This window comes from Plectropomus leopardus, chromosome 17 (assembly GCF_026936395.1).
Source record: "Plectropomus leopardus strain MGB_pleo_1.0 chromosome 17, ASM2693639v1, whole genome shotgun sequence".
NCBI classification, from domain to species: Eukaryota; Metazoa; Chordata; class Actinopteri; order Perciformes; family Serranidae; genus Plectropomus; species Plectropomus leopardus.
Genome location: NC_142192.1, coordinates 21,163,996 through 21,183,198, shown reverse-complemented (window position 1 = coordinate 21,183,198; position 19,203 = coordinate 21,163,996). Strand labels below are relative to the sequence as shown.

General features: G+C 37.4%; 2 protein-coding genes across 2 annotated transcripts; both read left to right on the top strand.

The window, feature by feature from the left end:
- The first annotated feature begins 449 nt into the window (after positions 1–449).
- Positions 450–4,786, top strand: LOC121957920 (zona pellucida sperm-binding protein 4-like). The gene is made up of 12 exons (XM_042506728.2): positions 450–662; positions 1,718–2,014; positions 2,095–2,204; positions 2,354–2,528; positions 2,639–2,755; positions 2,839–3,011; positions 3,258–3,355; positions 3,498–3,649; positions 4,028–4,205; positions 4,284–4,419; positions 4,562–4,636; positions 4,708–4,786. The coding sequence occupies exons 1-12, from the start codon at positions 491–493 to the stop codon at positions 4,711–4,713; spliced, it is 1,689 nt and encodes a 562-aa protein (XP_042362662.2). The 5' UTR covers positions 450–490; the 3' UTR covers positions 4,714–4,786.
- A 1,414-nt stretch (positions 4,787–6,200) lies between these two features.
- cndp2 (carnosine dipeptidase 2) lies at positions 6,201–17,616 on the top strand. Its single transcript, XM_042506940.2, has 12 exons — positions 6,201–6,437; positions 8,709–8,786; positions 10,632–10,775; positions 10,894–11,056; positions 12,977–13,065; positions 14,358–14,558; positions 14,724–14,808; positions 14,934–15,094; positions 15,198–15,362; positions 16,506–16,647; positions 17,004–17,151; positions 17,409–17,616. The coding sequence occupies exons 2-12, from the start codon at positions 8,727–8,729 to the stop codon at positions 17,473–17,475; spliced, it is 1,425 nt and encodes a 474-aa protein (XP_042362874.2). The 5' UTR covers positions 6,201–6,437; positions 8,709–8,726; the 3' UTR covers positions 17,476–17,616.
- The last annotated feature ends 1,587 nt before the right edge of the window (positions 17,617–19,203 follow it).

Sequence of the window (19,203 nt, the reverse complement as noted above, 5' to 3'; positions counted from 1 at the left end):
TGTATTATCGTGGATAAAGATAAGACTATGGCACTTTTTTAAGTATATTTGGATGCTAATACCTATGTACTTATAGTATAGTATTTCTACATCACTGTATTACTACTTTTACTCAAGAACAAGATCTGAGCATTTGTTCCAACTCTGGTATATACTATATGGGTATAGATTTACATTTAAAGTGTATTTTATGCAGCCAATTTTTTTCTACATAACTGATGCCAAAGATCTGAAAAAAAAATGTGGGAGGGGGTAGTTAATTTAATTTGAAAAGAGCTGCAACATCTTACAAACATTAAATAAGGTCTCTCTTTTGTCTTAGGCCTTTCTTTTACATCAAATTGACAGTTTTCTTTGACGTACGCGAGACTAACCAGTAGCACAAACCAATTAGCAGCCACCAGGTGCAATCAATTAATACCACACCATCATTTGTAGGCTGCCTCTCTATCCGGGTCTCAGAAGCTGTAGGAGGGCGTCGCTTGGATCCATGGCTGGGGTCAGGGTTGAGCTGTTGGTGCTGGTGGTACTGACTGGGAATCTGCTGCTGGTTCCAGCTCAGGAATGGGAGATAATCGACGACACTCCGCAGCCTTTTAATTCGCATGAGACAGTGCAATGGATTGAGCCTGAAACTGTAACATCGGCCCTTACTTTGACAGGTAGGAGACTGACAATGGGTGAAGGTGTGTTCACTGTCAGCAGGCTCATGTGAATGGATAAATTCACATTAATCTGTTGTTCTGTTACACCTGAAAAGTCTGCGCTTGCATTGACATTGAAGTTGATGTTACAGCTAAAAAATTTGTAAGTTTTTAAAGAAGAATTGGCTTTTTTTTTTCTTGCAGATGAAAAGTTGAATTCATAAGGAATAATATGTGCTTCCCTTAACTAAATATACTTTCCTTAACTATATACACTGGAACTGTTATCACAATGGGATGTCCTGTATATCACCAAATGGTGGCTAATGCTAGCAAACTTTAGGGGAACACCTGCTAAATGTTTCTGTGGCCTTACAATTCATCAATATCTGAACATGAGCGACTCTCTTGGAGCAACCAACCAGAGATGTAAGTCAACTTGTGAACTCATTTAAGTATAGAGTCAGAAGATGCTCTGTAGACGATGACTGCAGGCTTGATTTTGTCTTTCTTATACCTAAATAAGCTTTATTCTGTTGTCTTTAAATCTGAATGGGAACAGTCCCCTGGGTGCTTTTAGTCACCTACACCTTTCTCTTTTATCTTTCTAATTTTGAAACTGGGTATAGTTTCCCTTTTATAGCAGATTGCTCTGTAACAAATTTATTGACTTAAGACTCTCTACTGTTCTATAATTGTTTGTCTGGCTTTTACCAGCCAAACTGCTTTTCTTTTTGGGGAACAGATTAAATTGTTCAAACTTCGTAGCTCATAATGTAGTCATCACTTTGTGCCTGAGAAACACATTGATTGTTGTCAGGCCATTTTATTTAAAGTAATGCTTAAAGAGACTGCATGCAGTTGTAACAGTCATTATTCAATGTGAAAAATGTTTCAGGCATTTGACCATGTTTTCTAAAACTGACTGGTTGTTCCTGAACTCAAATTCAGAAGTAAAACAATCCACACTGCATGTTTGTAAATGATGATAATAAATCGGCAGCAACAACACTATAAAGCTAGGCTTTCAGAGTTATTGTCCTTAAGACGTTAACTATAATTCTTTTCTCCAGATGATGACAGTGACTTCGACAATGAAGATGCAGATCTTGAGGTTGAGGGTGCCTCCACCAGTGAAACTGTCGACTCTTTTACTGACCATGGATTCCAGTTGGAATTTGACAATGCCCCTACAGGAAACTGGGACAGCGGTACTGACAGCGACTTCCCAATGGAATTTGTATATGCCCCCCCAAGGAGCTGGAGTGGCAGCACCTGTCCCAGTTCGTCTGGATTAGATGTGGTTTGCAGTGAAGCTGGCTTCCAGATTACTCTGCTGACAGGTTCACTGAGTGATGTTAAAGTTTTGGGTATGTGCTTTGACTTTCCTACTCATTTGACATTTTGCTGAATGCATTTTAACTTACAGTAATTTATTTTCACTCCTCAGGCTCAAAGGATCTGCTGTCAGTCACGAATGCTCCAGAGTCTTGTGGTTATCAACTGGACTCTTTCAAGAACACCTTGACTGTACCCTTCACTGGGTGCAATGTCAAACATGTAGGTTATTTGAAAAAATGCCTCGACTCTGTCCTTTTTAAAAAAACAAAACAAAACAAAAAAAAACTTAAAATGTAATTTTACTCATCATTTTGTTTATCTTTTACTTCCAATTCTTCGTGTCTTAACCAAAAGCTCCATTGTTGCAGAGTAATGGCTACAGCCTCCAGTTGTTGTTTGCCGATGCGTTCGGTCAAACACAAGTTGCTACTGCATCTTGTGAGGAAAATTTCAATTTAAAATCTGGACTGTTCCCTCGCTCCAGTGGCCAACCCAAATCGTCAAAGTGTGGCAACACAAATCCTACACCAACAAAGGCAACAAGTGAGTGCAAACTGCAAAAAATGTACTGCGCTTACTGCATCACTTGTAAGGCCAAGGATTTACTACAGCTACAAGCTGACTGATTACTTAAACAAAAAATGTCGTTTCAGATTGTGCCGTCACCTCAGCAGAGCGGGTGACTTGTGGTTATTCAGGAATATCGTCTGCTGAGTGTGAAAAGATGGGATGCTGTTCAGATTCTTCTTCCTGTTACTACCCACTGGATGGTAAAGCTTTGGTTTTAGGAGATGTAGTATAAAATGATCTATTTTAACTTCTCTGAAACCTCTGCAACTTTTTTTCCCCTTAGAGTGCACTGGAGATCAGCATTTTGTTTTTGCCATTCGCTCCAACTCTGCATCCATCCCTGTGGACCCCACCAAGCTTGTGATTCCTGGGCATCCAAACTGCAAACCAATCATTGTTAATGACAAGGTCGCCATCTTCAAGTTCAAAGTTACAGAATGTGGAGCTCGTTATTATGTAAGTTACACTTTTGTTCATAAAAACAGACTTATTGAAAGAAATTTCAGCTGGTTTCAATCAGCATCTTCACCAGATGCTACTAAATCTTACACACTGAAGAGATTTTACAAATAAATCACTCTAAACATGCTGCCAGTTTGGGGAAACCACTTCAGGCAGGGCATCATACATGCTGCGTAACTCGATTCACCTGATTCAAGCAACTGAGGAAAAACTGACTTTTTTTTTTTTTTTTTTTTACAGGATGTTAAGGGGACAAAGGTCTACATGGCTGAGGTGCAGAGTGTTGTGAAAGCCCTAAATCTTAAGTATGGTGTAATTACAAGAACCGATCCGCTCAGGTGAGTTGTGGTTATTTGATACATTTTGACTCTAAAATTCTACCTCACATTATCATGGTCATAGTGATCTAAAAGAATAATGTGGTCCTATATGCATGTGGTGCCAAGCTTAAAGTGCCTTTTTTTTTTTTTTAAAAAATAGGTTCATGATTGAATGCCGCTATGGTAAATCAGGGGAGCCAGCCAAGCAGTCAATGGCCAGTGTTGGCTACATGGTCAAGACCCCGAGTTCCACCTTGCCATCATCGGTCGTCTCCAACGGATTATATGGTGTTTCACTGAGAATTGCTAAAGGTGAAGTTATATGCACTTTTCATACTTCACTGTTTTGTTGAAACAAGCGGGTGGTACGTAAAGCTAATAGAAACTGACATTTTAATTCAAAGAATTATGTGTCTAATTTAACACTCAGCAGGTAAGCCACTAAGGTGTTTCTTGATTTGGGGAAAGCTGGGCAGCATAATCAATCAATGGCTTCCAGTGAGAGTAAAATCTATCAGAACAATGTACAAACCTTATCTTTTCCAACTGTAAGAGCAACAGGATATCATGCTTCCAAGCTTTGAATATATGCACTTTTCAAACCAAATGTTTGAAAAAATGATATGCATAAGTACCACTCAAATGATATTTGTTTATTGATGACTTTTTCTCCGTCTGTAACGTCAACAGATCAGACTTATTCAAGCTACTTGCCAACTTACCATCAGCCTTTGCGACAGCTCCTCGGCAAGCCAGTGCATCTTGAACTGCGCCTCAAGTCTCCAAAACCAGATGCAGTAATTCTTGTCAACTACTGTCTGGCTTACCCGCGCTCTGCTAAGAATGCTCTGGTGCTCATTTATGAAGGGTAAGCATGACTCTGATCCCACTGCAGACGTGTATTAAGGCTGAACATGGCTTTGCCCTAACCTGAACGTGTCTGTAGGTGTGCTAATCCTTATGATCAAACTGTGGCTATCCTGAAAAACACTGGCAATCCAAAAAATCGCTACATAAGGCGCTTCTCAGTGAATGCCTTCCAGTTCATGGATCAGAAGACGAACAAGTACCTTGATGAAGAGGTGAGTCAGTGTCCAGGAAGCCATTGTGGATTTGAATGGTTTAAAAAAAAAATAAAATAAAATAAAAAATTTAAATACTGAATGAGCAATAATGTTTGCAGCAACTTGTCAAAGGATGTAAACATGCTTGTTTCCCCTGCAGATCTATTTCATGTGCTCCACTGAAGTTTGTAGGCCAACAGAAAAGACTTGTGCCGAGCGTTGCTTTGATGGAAAGGTGAGTCTCTAAACTTTGAAAATGTGTCGCGAGCTCCATTCAAATGTCTAATCAAATTCTTTTGCTTCCAGTCATAAGGATTTGCAGCTGGAGACATCAAGTAAAATGGATAATTGACTGAAAAAATAAATGGAATATTTTATACAGTAATATGGGGTCTCTGTTTTTTTTTTTTTTTATATAAAATATAGAAGTATCAGATCCATGTGCTGAAATGTTTCTGCTTGGTAACTTTCTCATCAGGCAAACTATTAAGTGCACACCTATTAACTTGAGCTCTGACCAGCTCTGGGCTGAGGAAAATGGAGTAATTTAGGTTTCACAAAAGGGAAAGGCCTGCATAGTAAGATGCCTGACGCCAAATAAAAGGTCACAAATGATGTAATTCATCATACGGACACTATGAATACAGATACCATTTCATGATACAAGGTATTCTTGCTCTTTACTAGACAGGCAAAAATTGGCCAAATGACAATCTGTCCTGAGGAGTGACAAAAAGCCCCTTTGTTTAATACTATATTTGTCCAGCATGGGGAAATTTACAATGGTTTGAATAAGGGAGCCTTTCACTCAAGGAGAGAAAGTGATGAGAACAGAACTTTTGCTTTCTGTTTCAATGTGATCCAAAAAGTTTGCCAGCTCAAAACAAAAGCTGTTTTATGACAAGTTATTGAAGTAGACAGGAATCCTGTTTGGGTGTGTAAGATGAGTAGTGCTGCAGCTAAATTCAGGTCTCTTATAAGTGTTAGGTGACATGACACCACCTCTTTATTGGCTTGACATACTTATAGTATCAAATCTTGCTGAAATAAATTACCAAATATATCCCGCAGAAGCTATTGTGGGTCTTTACTGTTGATGTACAGTCTTAAACTCCAGAATACTTGCAGCACAATACATCTTTCAGAATTTTTTTACTATTAAGTTGGGCGTTTCTTATTGTTTACACCAGCCAGCATAATTTAATTTAAACTTTTAAAACGTATACTAGTTTCATTTTTTATTAACTTTTACAGAGATATATATTCACAGTATCCTCTACAGTATATTATATCACACCTTGTATGGCTTTGGTTTTTCATTTACCTCAGAAAACCTGACCCCGCTTGTTGTCCAGAATAAAACCTCTTAAGAAAACTTGTTATTCATAGAGAAACTACACAAAAACAAAAGATGTCTGAGAAAAACAGACAAAAGCAAACAAATACATTTGATAAAATACAATAACATAATGGTAATGACAAGTCATAGTCACATAGGTCTTATTGTTTTACTGATTACATCTGTGCTGTATTTTTTCCTTATCATTGATAAACAAATACAACTTGATTGGTTGATTAAAGTAGCCTGGCATATAAACATCAAAACGTTTATAATTCAGTGCTTTTACATTTAGTTTAGTTTTCCTCAAGTGACATTTTAAATGCATGACTAAGTTTTTTTTTTTTTTTTTACTGAGGGGCTGCTACTTTCAAAGTTTGGGTTTCCTCCACCGCTGTTACATCAGATCCCCACAGAGGGTCACTCTCCTCTTCAAACGGTCTCTGGAGCTTATGGATGAACGTGACGAAGCATCTGCCGCTGACCCATAATTCTTTGCGTCGTGAAAACAATTGACTTATTTTGTGTCCAGTTTTTGCAGAGAAGTCTCTCTGCTCTCCGATATTTCGTACGTACAACAAAGCTTTTGGACAGTTCAACATTTTACACGTTTCAACTACGTGTCAACGAGACAGGAAGAGTCAGTCAGGTGAGAAGAGTCACATGTGAACATCAGCTGTACGGGAATAAACACGAGGTGAGTTCTCTTTACTTGTAGTTTTAATGCTTCTTAGTGTGTTTCGGGGAAAAAAACAGAGTTAAATATATGTTGGAGAAAGTCAGCGCTTGTTTAGTGTTACCTAAAGTTAGCCAGCTAGCGTTAGCCGGTTAGCTAATAGCTCTCAGTCTGAGCTGTCACCAGACTGCTCTGCCTCACATTTAGGTAGATTAGATTTACGATGTGTCGAGCTCCAGGTTTATTTTAACTCTTTAAAACCTGGATTATGTTTCTGAATTCAAACACCTTTTACAGAATTTTCAGCCTTTGAGCCATGAGCAAATTCGGTTGATTTATTTTAGAAACATGGGGAAATAGGAAATGGGCAATTTGCCAAAAAAAAAAAAAAAATTCTGCAAATTGCATTTTTTTTTTCAGATTTAGGAAATTATGGTTTTTGATAAGCTAAGGTAAAATGCCAAGAGAACTAATATTTGAAATTACTTTAACAGAATTACTATTTTTTTAAAGCACTTTTCTAGGTAATTTAGTCGCTTTTTTAAATCTTTTTGGGGTTTTCAAGCAATTTTCTTGTACTTTTTACTCATTTTTTGCTTATTTCTGGGTCATTTCTCTTTAGGTTGCTTAATTCCCTTGGCCATGTTTTGGAATTAAATCGAGCCAGTTAGCACAGGATTTAAAGGGTTAAGTTTTATTTATGTAGCAAATCGAAACTATTTGGTTTAGGTCAGCTGCCAGCTCAGGCTTGATTCAACCGTTTTGATTTTGAAATACAATCTTATTTTAAAAAGTGCAGTTTACAGTATTTAATTCATGGCATGACATACATGTAGATGTGCAATGTTCTGTAGCAGAAGTGAGTGTTTATATAGGTCTGGGTGATATGGCTGTAAAATAATAGAACGATATGTCAGGGTAATGATACTCTTGATAATAACACCAAAACACTGAAAATATTTTATTATTAATTTCAAGAATGTACCATTGCAACAAAATAAGTGTTATAGTTGTATGTTACAACATTATTGTAGAACAACTATGACATGTCAGTTAGTTGAAATATTGCCATCAACACTATCAACTTTACTTATCATATTAAGAATTATACCAGTATTATTATTACTTTTTAACCTTCACTTACATATTTAGTTTATCATCGGCTGTTCTTTATTGCCTTATCTTGTCCCGTTTGCCTTTGTTTTGAGTTTTTATTGTGAAGCACTTAGAGCGGCATCCCTTGTATGAGAAGTTCCCTCTAAACAAAGTTAATTTTATGATTAAGTTTTTATTAAGGAGTCCTTTCTAACAGGGATGGGAATCTCTAAAAGCCTAACGATACGATATTATCACGATACTTAAGTTGCAGTGCAATTTTATTGCAGTTTTAAATGTTTTGCTATAGGGTGATAATTATGATATGCTTATTGTGATATATTGTCAGTTATTACCTTTGTTCAAATGCAGATCATGTACCCCAAATGAAAAACATCTGTTTTATTTATTAGCAAACTTGACTGTTTATCTCACTACATTCATTTTTATAACAGGAAAATGTATCTAGTGAACAGAATAAGCCACTGATTTTATTATTCCAGTAGGCTACCAAGCTTTTAAAATGTATTTGATGTACTTGACATGTATTGATACAATACTGCCATGCAAAATATCGCAATACTATGCTGTATCAACTTTTTTTCCCACCCCTACTTTCTAATAAAACAGCTCAGATTTTATTTAATCTGAGTGTTTCTCGTGTTTGACAAAGAATTGTTTAAAAATCCTTTAATATGCATCTCTTCGCCTAACAGAGTCATGCAATAAAGTTATTGTAATAAAAAGTATAGAAATTTTTGCAGGTAAAAATGTGCCATCAAAACACTGAACTCCCTCTCTCCCTTCAGGTTACCTAAAAAAAAAATATGACTGTTTTTTTTAAGTGATGTCATAAATGTTTAGCTCAAGGACAGGGAAGTGAGCTTTCTCCTATGATGGGACCTTTCTAAAATGTACAGTTATTTTCTACTTTTTCCTTTTTTATTGTGTTATTTATATAAACTATAAGATCTGCAAAGTAATGGGGCAAGTCATTTGTGCGCATAATGTTGCAAAATTAACAGCACTTCAACTTCTTGAAGTGAAACCTGCTTTTCTGACCCAGGTTGCATGACACGGGGCTGTAAAGAGAGCATTAGTCAGCAGTTTTAGAGGAGGCGTGGCTTTTGTGCTTCCATAAGACAGCAAAGGGACTGGAGGTAGACTCTCACTCCACTCTTCCTGTTCAACCCGCAGCTCCTGTCACTGGGAAAGATGGCTCATCTCGCGGCGCTGTTCAAGTATGTGGACGAAAACCAGGACCTGTACGTGCAGGTAAACTCATCCCGACTCAGGATTTGACCAAATAAATTCACTGTAAATTGATTCCTTGTAAGATCTCCAGAATTTATCTTCTTTGTGGTGATTGGATTGGAGCCACATGTCTGTTTTTACTTGATCAAGTGATGTTAATCTTGAAACCAATATTGTGATTTATTCAGTGAGTTTCAGTGACATGTTAACTGCAGCTGTTGTGGAGCTCTAATGAGCTAAGAAACATTCACTCTGATTTGACTTTATAGGCAAGGCAAGGCAAGTTTATTTGTATAGCACGTTTCAGCAACAAGGCAATTCAAGGTGCTTCACACAGAACATTGAAATACAACAACAGGGGGAAGGAAACACATTTAAAACATTATAAAAGAAGCATGTAAAAGGTGATTAAAAAACAGCAAGTGGGAAAACAACAGATAAAACCCAAAAATATAAAAACACATATATTGAAATAAGAGTTGCAGTGCAGAGTTTCGAAGTAAAATATAAAATTTAAAAAGTAAAAAGCCTTTTAGTCAAAGGCAGCAGTGAACAGGTGAGTCTTTAACATTGACTTAAAAGAGCTCAGACTCTCAGCAGACCTGATATTTTCTGGTAGTTTGTTCCAGATATACGGAGCATAGAAACTGAATGCTGATTCTCCATGTTTAGTTCTGACTTTTGGAACACAGAGCAGACCTGCACCAGATGACCTGAGTGGTCTTGATGGTTCATACTGGACTAGAAGGTCTTTGATGTATTTTGGGCCTAAACCATTCAGTGCTTTATATGCTAGCAAGAGAATTATAGGTTCGAAAGAAGCTTTTAAAGGCCTTAAAGGGACAGTTCACCCCAAAATAAAAAAAAAGTACATTGTCCCTCTTAACTGTACTGCTATATATTAATTTAAATTGTTTTGTTGTGAGTTGCGTTTGTTGTGAGTGTTTGAGATATCGGCTGTAGAGACGTCTGTATATTTCAGATATATTGGAATTAAATGGCACTGATTCACAAAATGTGTTTGAAAAACCCAACAGCAGTAGAAAGGCAAAGTCCCTCTCCTCTCTGTGTCCTTCATGGGACCTCATTTTGGAAAATGCACCATAGTCAACAGCGAGAGACAAATGATTTTTGGATCCTGGTTGAATTATGCCATGAATTATACATATGGTGTTTGTCAATATAAGAGATGATTTTGCACTTCAATAATCTTTCTTGTAGGCTTGTCATAGTAAGTTTTGTGTGAAACCAGTCGTTTTGCTCAAATGCGTCACCAACGTCTAATTTCTTTGCACAAATGTAACTTTCCTGATATGTTTTATTCCGCGGCTTCTGGTCTTTTTATCAGCCGCAGAGCAAAAGAACAAGCATGACTTGTTGCTCGCGTGTGTACACCCAGCACAGGAGGATATTATTTATGTTTACTATTAGCTATAACAAACACGAGCCTCTTGTCCATGAGTAGATGCACACTTCCTTCTGCCTGGTGATCCGGTTGGGAGGTGTTGTTCAGTAGAAAGAAAATAGTTCCTTCATGAAACTGCTCACAACAAGGACTGTGTATTATCTTGGGTAACTGAGTCATGATTTCTGGAAAAAGACATTACTGTTTAGTTTTTCTTTTTTTGGCATTTTGAGCACCGCAGGCGGAGTGTCATCTAGTTACATTGTATGGGAGGCTTAGGGTTACGGCAGACATCTGTATGGCCAATATGTCCAGATCCAGGCCGATAAAAAATATGTATTTTCTGATCCTGATCTGCCCTCTTTAATTTCTCAAACTTGGACATGCTTTATGAAACGGAAACACTCATCATGTTTTCTTAGATGACATTGAAATATATGTGATCGTTTCTCGTCTCCTAGCGCCTTGCAGACTGGGTGGGAGTCCAGAGTGTGTCTGCTTGGCCGGAGAAGCGCGGGGAGATCAAGAAGATGATGGAGATGGCAGCCAAGGACATTGAGCGGCTCGGGGGAACAGTGGAGATGGTGGACATCGGCAAACAGAAGGTAAGAGTGTACTGTTGATCATTTCTTTCCTTGTGCCGGTTCATTTAACAGAATGCACCCTCTTTGTAACCTCAACTTTGTCTAAGATGTTAGCTGTTGTTTTTGTGTGTGCATTTAGCTTCCTACTGGAGAGGAGATCCCCCTGCCACCCATCGTGCTGGGTCGTTTGGGGTCAGACCCCGGCAAGAAGACCGTGTGTATCTATGGCCACCTCGATGTCCAGCCAGCCAGCATTGATGACGGCTGGGATACAGAGCCTTTCACTCTGGTGGAGAAAGACGGTGAGAGCAGGACTGTTTTGGTTTCTCTTTGCAGAATTACCCTGAAGCAGTATCAATATGATGCAGAAAAGTTTGCTCGTTCAGAACAAACAGCTCGGAGGAGGACAGAGGACTGGAATGCTGTCTTTTTGGTTCCAGTTCTATGTCATGACCACACCTTCCTCTCTTTTTTGGCACGGCAAACTAAAAGTACCGAAACAAAAACGACCAACGGACTCAAAGGAAAATGTTAAATGTGAAATATTTAACTCTCTGCAATGAGGGGTCTCTCAGTCAAAACAATGACAAAAGATGGAGCGATGCCTTCATTGCAGTCACTTTTGTTTTTCAGTTCTGCGTTAACTGTTCTTCTGGCTTTTTACTGGGAGTAAAATAATGTAACCCAAACAGACTTTGTGGTTTAAATTGGTAAAAACATGGAATAAATCTATTTCACGCTAAAAATCAGTGTTCCTCCAGTGCTGCTTGGCACGATAGTGGCTGGAGCTGAGCTGCCGCTAATGTTTACTTGGCTTGTTTCTCTGAATACTTTTGAGATTGAGATATGTGATGGCTAAAATCATTCATGCAGTTAAAATATATAGTTAAATACAACCAAGATCTAATAAGCGGTTTGTAAACATTTGGCTCAAACTGCATAAAAAGTCACTTTATGACAGCTTATGGCAAACAACCACAACCGGGATGCATGCGCAAATGACACCACAGCAACCAAATGACACATTTGTCCTTTTTAAATTAGCAGTTTTCTCTGGGTTTAATGCAAGTACTTAACTCAAAAAATATGTAACATTAGTCTTGTTGTTTTCAGATATTTCAATGCAGAAAAGTTACATATATATATAATTTAGCTGTGTCCAGGCTGCAGAATAAAATGAAACTGGTCATTTAGTATTGGAAAAATTTATTTATAGTCATTGATTTATTGTTTTTAATCATCATCACTTAAATGTAACGTCTTGTTTAAATGCTCTTTGAGCTTTTATCAGCTTTGTACTTGTGATCATATCACAGTTTGCTGCATGTTTCCAAAGTCCAGCCTCATGTTACCTCGTGTTTCAGGGTAGAGTTGCGCTCTTAATCATGTCTTATCTGCAAGCCTCACAGGTCACTCAGCTTTACAGAAGGCAAAAGAGATCAAGCAAAGCATTTATTCTGTAAATGTATTACATTATGATCATTGTTTTAGGATAAACTTAATTTTCATACTTGTCATTTAATCATCTTCTGCTTTTGAAAAACTTGGCAGGTATCACAGTATTTCCAAATGAGTTACTTTGCATAATTAAAATCTGCACAATACTGCAAATTCCACATCATTTCTTTAAACTTTCTATTTTTGCGTGTGTTAAACAACACAGAATGACTTCACTATACTGTGTGTGAACCCTGTGTAATGTATCAGGTCAGCTTCCTCATCTGCTGTTGTACTAAAGATAAAGCAATGAAGATTATGTTATCTGTTATGATTCACTATTAAGACATATTTGCAGTTAATTGTTTCACACAAGGATTGGTACACTGGTACACTGGGGGGGGGGTTGCTTCATTTTTATTTGATTTTTTTTTGTGCTACTAATACCAATACGGTCTCATGCACTTTCTGGTGATAGTCAGCTGATAGAAAGTAACACTTCCTCCTGTCTCATTTCAGTCTGCTCAGCGCTGTTCTTGCTTACGTCATGTTTTACTATCCATTTGTTTAGTTGCTAAAGAGTTTGACCTAATGTGCTGACAGACACCACAGATCTGTCTTCCACTTCGTCCAGGTCTGTGTCCTGCCCCAGGACAATACTGAGAGTAAATGGGCTGAAAGCACTAGATAGACAAAACAAAATGTTAACTTCTGAATAACTTGCTGAAGCTACAATTCAATAAAGATCCAGGGCTTTATGCTTAAATGCTGTTTTCTCTTTGCAGGTAAGCTCTATGGAAGAGGTTCCACTGATGACAAGGGTCCAGTTTTGGCCTGGTTTAACTGTATTGAGGCTTATCAGAAGATCAACCAGGTAAAGTTCCCAGCACTGCCTGATCTCTGACTTTCTTTACCCTTCAATGTGCAATTTTTGATTTGGGAAAAAAAAAGAAAATCAGCAGGGTCCACTTTGTGGTACATCCTGTAACAGATATCAAACCTCCCTGCAGGTCCAGCAGCAGCTTCTTTAAATCATTTAAAAAATTAAGTACGAATTTTCACTCTCAGATCTCAGTTACATTCCAGCCTACCAGTAGTGTTGATTATAGTGTCACAACGCTTTTCACTGTGAGGACAATGAGAACAAACCGGTTTTGTTTCATAATAATAACTGCTTATTGATTTCTTGGCATTTTGGGTGTGGTTATGAGAAACATTAACACGCATCACAGTGTAATGGCTGGATGGCACGCATATCCAAAAAACTCTTACAGGTGCTGGATCAAAAAGATCCAACTAAGGCATCAAAATGCATTCAATAGACTTTATTATTTAATGGATGTAGCCACCGTGACGTCACTGATTAGTTGTGGATTCCTGTTATGGAGCTTCAAGTTGAGACATTAATAGCTGCAGCTGGTTGTGCAGATAGTTACTGTTTATTTTGGATAGTATGCAAACACTACGACTACCCTATATTATGCTCAAAGTTGTATCTTTGTGATTTAATTTGTTGGTACAATAGTAAAAATATGGAATGTTGTGTACTTAAAATTGCTGTAAAGTATTTTTATTGGTATTGTGACATTGAGTGATCTTCCAAAATGACTTTACATCATTCTGAGAGGTGAATAATCTGTCTTAAAGTACAGAGCTGATTTAGTAATTTCATACTGATCCGCTGTCAGCCCGAAAAGTGCTCAAAGGTCTCTGCATGAAATCGGTAATCGTGTCTTATCCAGCCATCATTTAATGATTAAACCAGGTCACGTCTGCTACGTGTTGATTTAAATCACCTTTTACTTTTCCTTGAAACTGTAATGTGCAAAAGAAGCTGTTTGTTTGAGGGGGGAAAAACAATGGCATGCTGTAGTAGGACACGCTGAACATTATTAAAGAAGCTTCAGTCGACACACCCAGAATATTTTCTATGATCAGGACGTACAAGTACAAGTTATTTTCCAGACAAATCCAGACTGATTTTTTGTTGCACTGTGAGGATATTTTGATAGATTTAAGTTACCGGTGCAGCCTAAAAATTGAGTTTAAATTTGTACCAGCGTTTCACCCCACTGTAAACGTGTGCACAGTGCAGCCTGGTGGTGACATCTGAAAGTTTTAACGTTTTTTTTTTTTGTTTTTTTTTTCTTATCTGGCTTCATGCAGGAGCTCCCCATCAACATTAAATTCTGCTTCGAGGGGATGGAGGAGTCTGGATCTGAGGGCCTGGATGAACTGGTGTTTTCTCGAAAAGACACCTTCCTAAAAGACGTGGACTATGTCTGCATCTCTGACAACTATTGGCTCGGCAAGACCAAACCGTGCATCACCTACGGCCTGAGAGGAATCTGCTACTTCTTCATTGAGGTGAAGTGTAATTGTAGAGCTTTTTAAAATTTTTGTTAAACTGCTGCAAAAAAACCCAACCAAACTTAGCCTACTTTTTGCAGTTTTCCAGCATAACACAAATGTGTTCTGGTAGTTTTGTGAAACTGTTTTTTGACATTAAAATATATATTTTTTTATTTAAAGGTGCACTGTGGTGACAAGGACCTCCACTCAGGGGTGTTTGGTGGCTCTGTTCACGAGGCCATGACTGACCTGATTGCACTCATGGGCAAGTAAAGCTGATAACATTATTTGAGTGTAGTTTCAAAGGGAAAACAAAATTATGTTTCTTTAACCTGCACATTAGAGAGTTTTACGAGAGTTTAAATCTTGTGTCTGTCTCTCTCTGAACAGGCTCCCTCTTAGACAGGAAGGGGAACATTTTGGTTCCTGGCATAAGCGACGACGTGGCCCCTCTGACAGAGGAGGAGAAAAAGCTGTATGAGAAAATTGATTTTGACTTGGATGAATACTGCAAAGACGTTGGAGTCGGACAGCTGCTGCATGACACCAAGGCAAGACATTGATTTTGGTTGTTGACATCACTTAAAGATAGAAATAAAAATGCTGCAATAATCTAATTTACCGGCTATATTGTTCTTCAAACTTGTCCTGTAGGAGAAAATCCTGATGCACCGCTGGAGGTATCCATCTCTTTCTCTTCACGGTATTGAGGGAGCTTTCTCTGATGTAGGAGCCAAGACTGTTATCCCTCGCAAGGTCATCGGCAAGTTCTCCATCCGCCTCGTCCCCGACATGGACCCCAAAGTTGTTGAGAAGCAGGTAGGACCCTGAAATATATTAACTCTGAGTCTAATCCAGTCATATGGTAATATTCATGCAACTAGATGACCACTAAGGTTGAGGTGTGGAAAATATTTAACACTATGACAGTGGATTTTAAAACTCTGCTGACCACTCAAATCCCTTTGTGGTAGTTTGTCACAAAGATGACTCACTTAGACATGCTGTGTTTGGAAAGAATATTGCTCCAACAACGAAAATTTTGCAAATAAAGCAGATTTACAGAGCAGCCTAAACTTCAGTTCAGCCCTTATGACTAAAAAAAGGTTTAAAACACTGCTGGATCATCAGAACAAATGGTGTCAATACGTTGTATGAGATGATCTCTGCCTCTACTAATAGTCCTAATAATTCTTAAAATACTGCTTAAAAGAATCACACCACTCGTTCATATAACCCTCTTCAAAAAGCAGAGACTTTCAAGGAGTTATCAAGGTAAAAAAAATCAAGGAATAGTAATATAGAAAAAGAGGAGAAGCACAATTATGGACACATTTAAGCAGTACATTTAATTTAACTGGTACTGCTAACTCTCTTGTATTTGCCTTTTGATTGAATGGTATGGTATGTTATAGAAAAATTAAAATGTGTTGCCATAAGCCACATCAAATACAGTACAACATCATAAACCATCATTATATAAGGTTTTTTTATGTGCTGTCAAAGGAATGTTTTAAAACTGACAATTTTAATGATAAAATCTCAGTGAAATCTAGTCTGGGCCTCCGCTGTGGGCCACTCAGTAGCACTAAAGACGAGCTTCAGTCTGTGCAGTTTGTGTGATAACTTCTGAAGCTGCTCATCAACAACTGTCATTATAATAATAATAATAATAATAATGATAATAATAATAATAGCTTTATGTATATGGCACTTTTCAAAAACAAGTTACAAAGTGCTGTACAATCAATAAATACATACATCAATAAAACAATGAAACAATAAGAAGCCCACAGTTACGTAAAGGCTAAATGATAAAAGTGAGTTTTAAGAAGAGATTTAAAGAAAATACTGAATACTGAAAATGAATTTGCTTGCCTGAGATCCTCTGTCACTGATCTCAGTTGACAGAGAAATTTTGTCTTGGTGCTTTGATTTCAGTTAAATTTTGCTTTTCTGCAGGTTATCGATCATCTGGAGAAGAAGTTTGCTGAACTGGGAAGCCCCAACAAACTGAAAGTGTCCATGGGCCACGGAGCCAAGGCCTGGGTCTCTGACTTCAACCACCCGCACTACATGGCGGGTCGAAAAGCCATGAAGACAGGTACAGAGGCTGGATGATACAAGACCAATCGAAATATACATGACTAAAGAATCAGTTAACTCAAAACACACACTTCTACTTACCCCTACTGTTATCAAGCCATGTAGACAGTTTTGTTTTATAATCTACAGTCACTATAGAGGTTTTTACAAATCCACAGTTTGATTTTGTATTTAAAATTTCATGAGAAATAATTTCATTTCCTTACTTCATTGATCATTGTTAAAGAGAGAGGTAATGGATAAAGTTAAAAATATATATATTTTTTTTACTCTTTGTCCTTAATGTCCTAAAGGTTTTATTTTTTCATGTTGACTTTCTTCACTCATATTGACGGCTCTTCCCATTTGCCCCAGTCTTTGGTGTGGAGCCTGACCTGACCCGTGAGGGTGGAAGCATTCCCGTCACCCTGACCTTCCAGGAGGCCACAGGACGTAACGTCATGCTGCTTCCTGTTGGATCCTCTGATGATGGAGCTCACTCCCAGAACGAGAAGCTCAACAGGTTTGATATAATAATATAATTGAGGGCAAAGGAAATATTGTGTTAATGGCTTGTTAAGTACTGTCACCTCCACATTGTGTTGTATATTAATTTGAATTTAGTAATAGTTTAAGCACCGAAATAAGTGCTTGCACCCAAATTAAAATGAGTCACAACAACTTGTTTTTTTTATGAATGACCATCTGTTACAGCTTGTAATTAAGAGAACTATTCACCAATTAAAAAACTCATCACGGTCTTATCCTCTCCATTTTCAGATCCAACTACGTTCAAGGGATCAAGATGCTCGGTGCATATTTCCATGAAGTTTCCCTGCTGCAATAAAGTGATGTCTCATCATGTGTAATATGTAAAAATATATCCATCCTCATTATCAGAGCCATAGCCTTTATGGTATGATTTACTCTCCACAGTTAGCAGTTGTATACACACTCCCTGCCGATAATAAAGTGTTTGTCTTTGTTACTATTGTTGTATTGTTGTCCTTTTTCATTAATGTCTTTCACTGCATCACTTATGTACTTAGAATAACCTGTAATGTCACTAGAACATGTTAGTTTATTTTCTGTTAGTCTGCTTTTTGTAAAGCAAAGAGTTATGAAACAGGTATTAAATGTGTTCAAGGCCTCGGTGAAAATAGGCTGAAAAAAAACCCATCTGTTGTTAGTCTTTAAGCAGTCAGCAGTCATCTCTTCAGATTTTTTCTGTACAGACCAGAGCTAGTAAAAAGATATTTATGACTGAACAAGACAAGACGCGCATTTCAGATTATTCATCACTCATGAAATGACTGAAGGAACACAAAGTGATGCACATTGTAATGAACACTCTGGACAGTCAGAGACTTACTATAGGTGTTAGGATCTTAACAGTTAAAAGAAGAGTGGTGGTCGGTTACGGACAAGGCACAGACTGAATTGTGCAGAGCAACACTTTGTTCCACACAGTACAAACACTGTGATAAAAACTGCAAGAGTGAAAACTGCACATTAAGATTGTTTTAATGTTAATTTTTTTAAACACTGGTGTACCAACAGCAGCCCAATAACCTCAGAGACATTTCAAAATTAAAATGTATCCTTTGTTTCACTGCCTCCACTGTGCTGTAACTGAAGTGCGTCAATATACAACTAAACTTTAAATCCCATCAGGGGTGGAAGAAGTACTAGTAAAAGTATATGCTACAGTGAAGAAATACTCTGTTACAAGTAAAAACCCTCAATTAAAAAATGTACTTGAATAAAGTATAAAACTATTTGCATAAAAATAACTAACTAATGTGTACATTATGGAGGACCACAAGCATCATTTGTTCTCAAATTCATTCACCAATCTATAAATAAATAATAAATAATAATCTGTTACAAAATAATTACTTATTTGATATTTTAATGGCCAGTAAAAACAGGAAGTAGAAAAGAAAAATTCAAATGAAATATTAATCCATCCATAAATAGTTCAATTTAACAGGGAATGAACAAAATAAATAAATATCACTTAATATTGCAGCTGGTGGAGGCGGGGCTAATTTTAACTACTTTAATTATTCTGTCTAATGCTAAATGGTGAATTTCTTCTAGGTAATCAATTGCGTAGCCAATAATAACACGTAATCATAATTTATTAGTTGATTATATTTTGTATTACCAACCTAAATCTGCAGAGTAACTTAAGTTATCAAATAAATGTCTTAATAGATGTTTCCCTTTGAAATGTGGTGTTGCACAAGAATAAAGTAGCAGAAACGGAAATACTCGAGTAAAAGATCATACTGTGAGTAGAAAACTTAAGTTTTCTGTCCCTTTAAGAGGAGGCGGAAATGTATGAAGCCCGAGGGAAGCGTTGCCTGTTAGGTGTCATCCCCCGTGAGTATAAATCTAAACTATATTTTAATAAATTCGAAATTCACCGCTATCACACATACTATTGCTTGCGTTTTGTATCGTTTTTATGTTTTCATTGCCAAAAAGTGTTTCACCTCGACTAATTTCGTGTTAAAACAGGAAGCTATGTTTATGTGACTGGAGGATATTAGAAAAGACCTGGCAACAT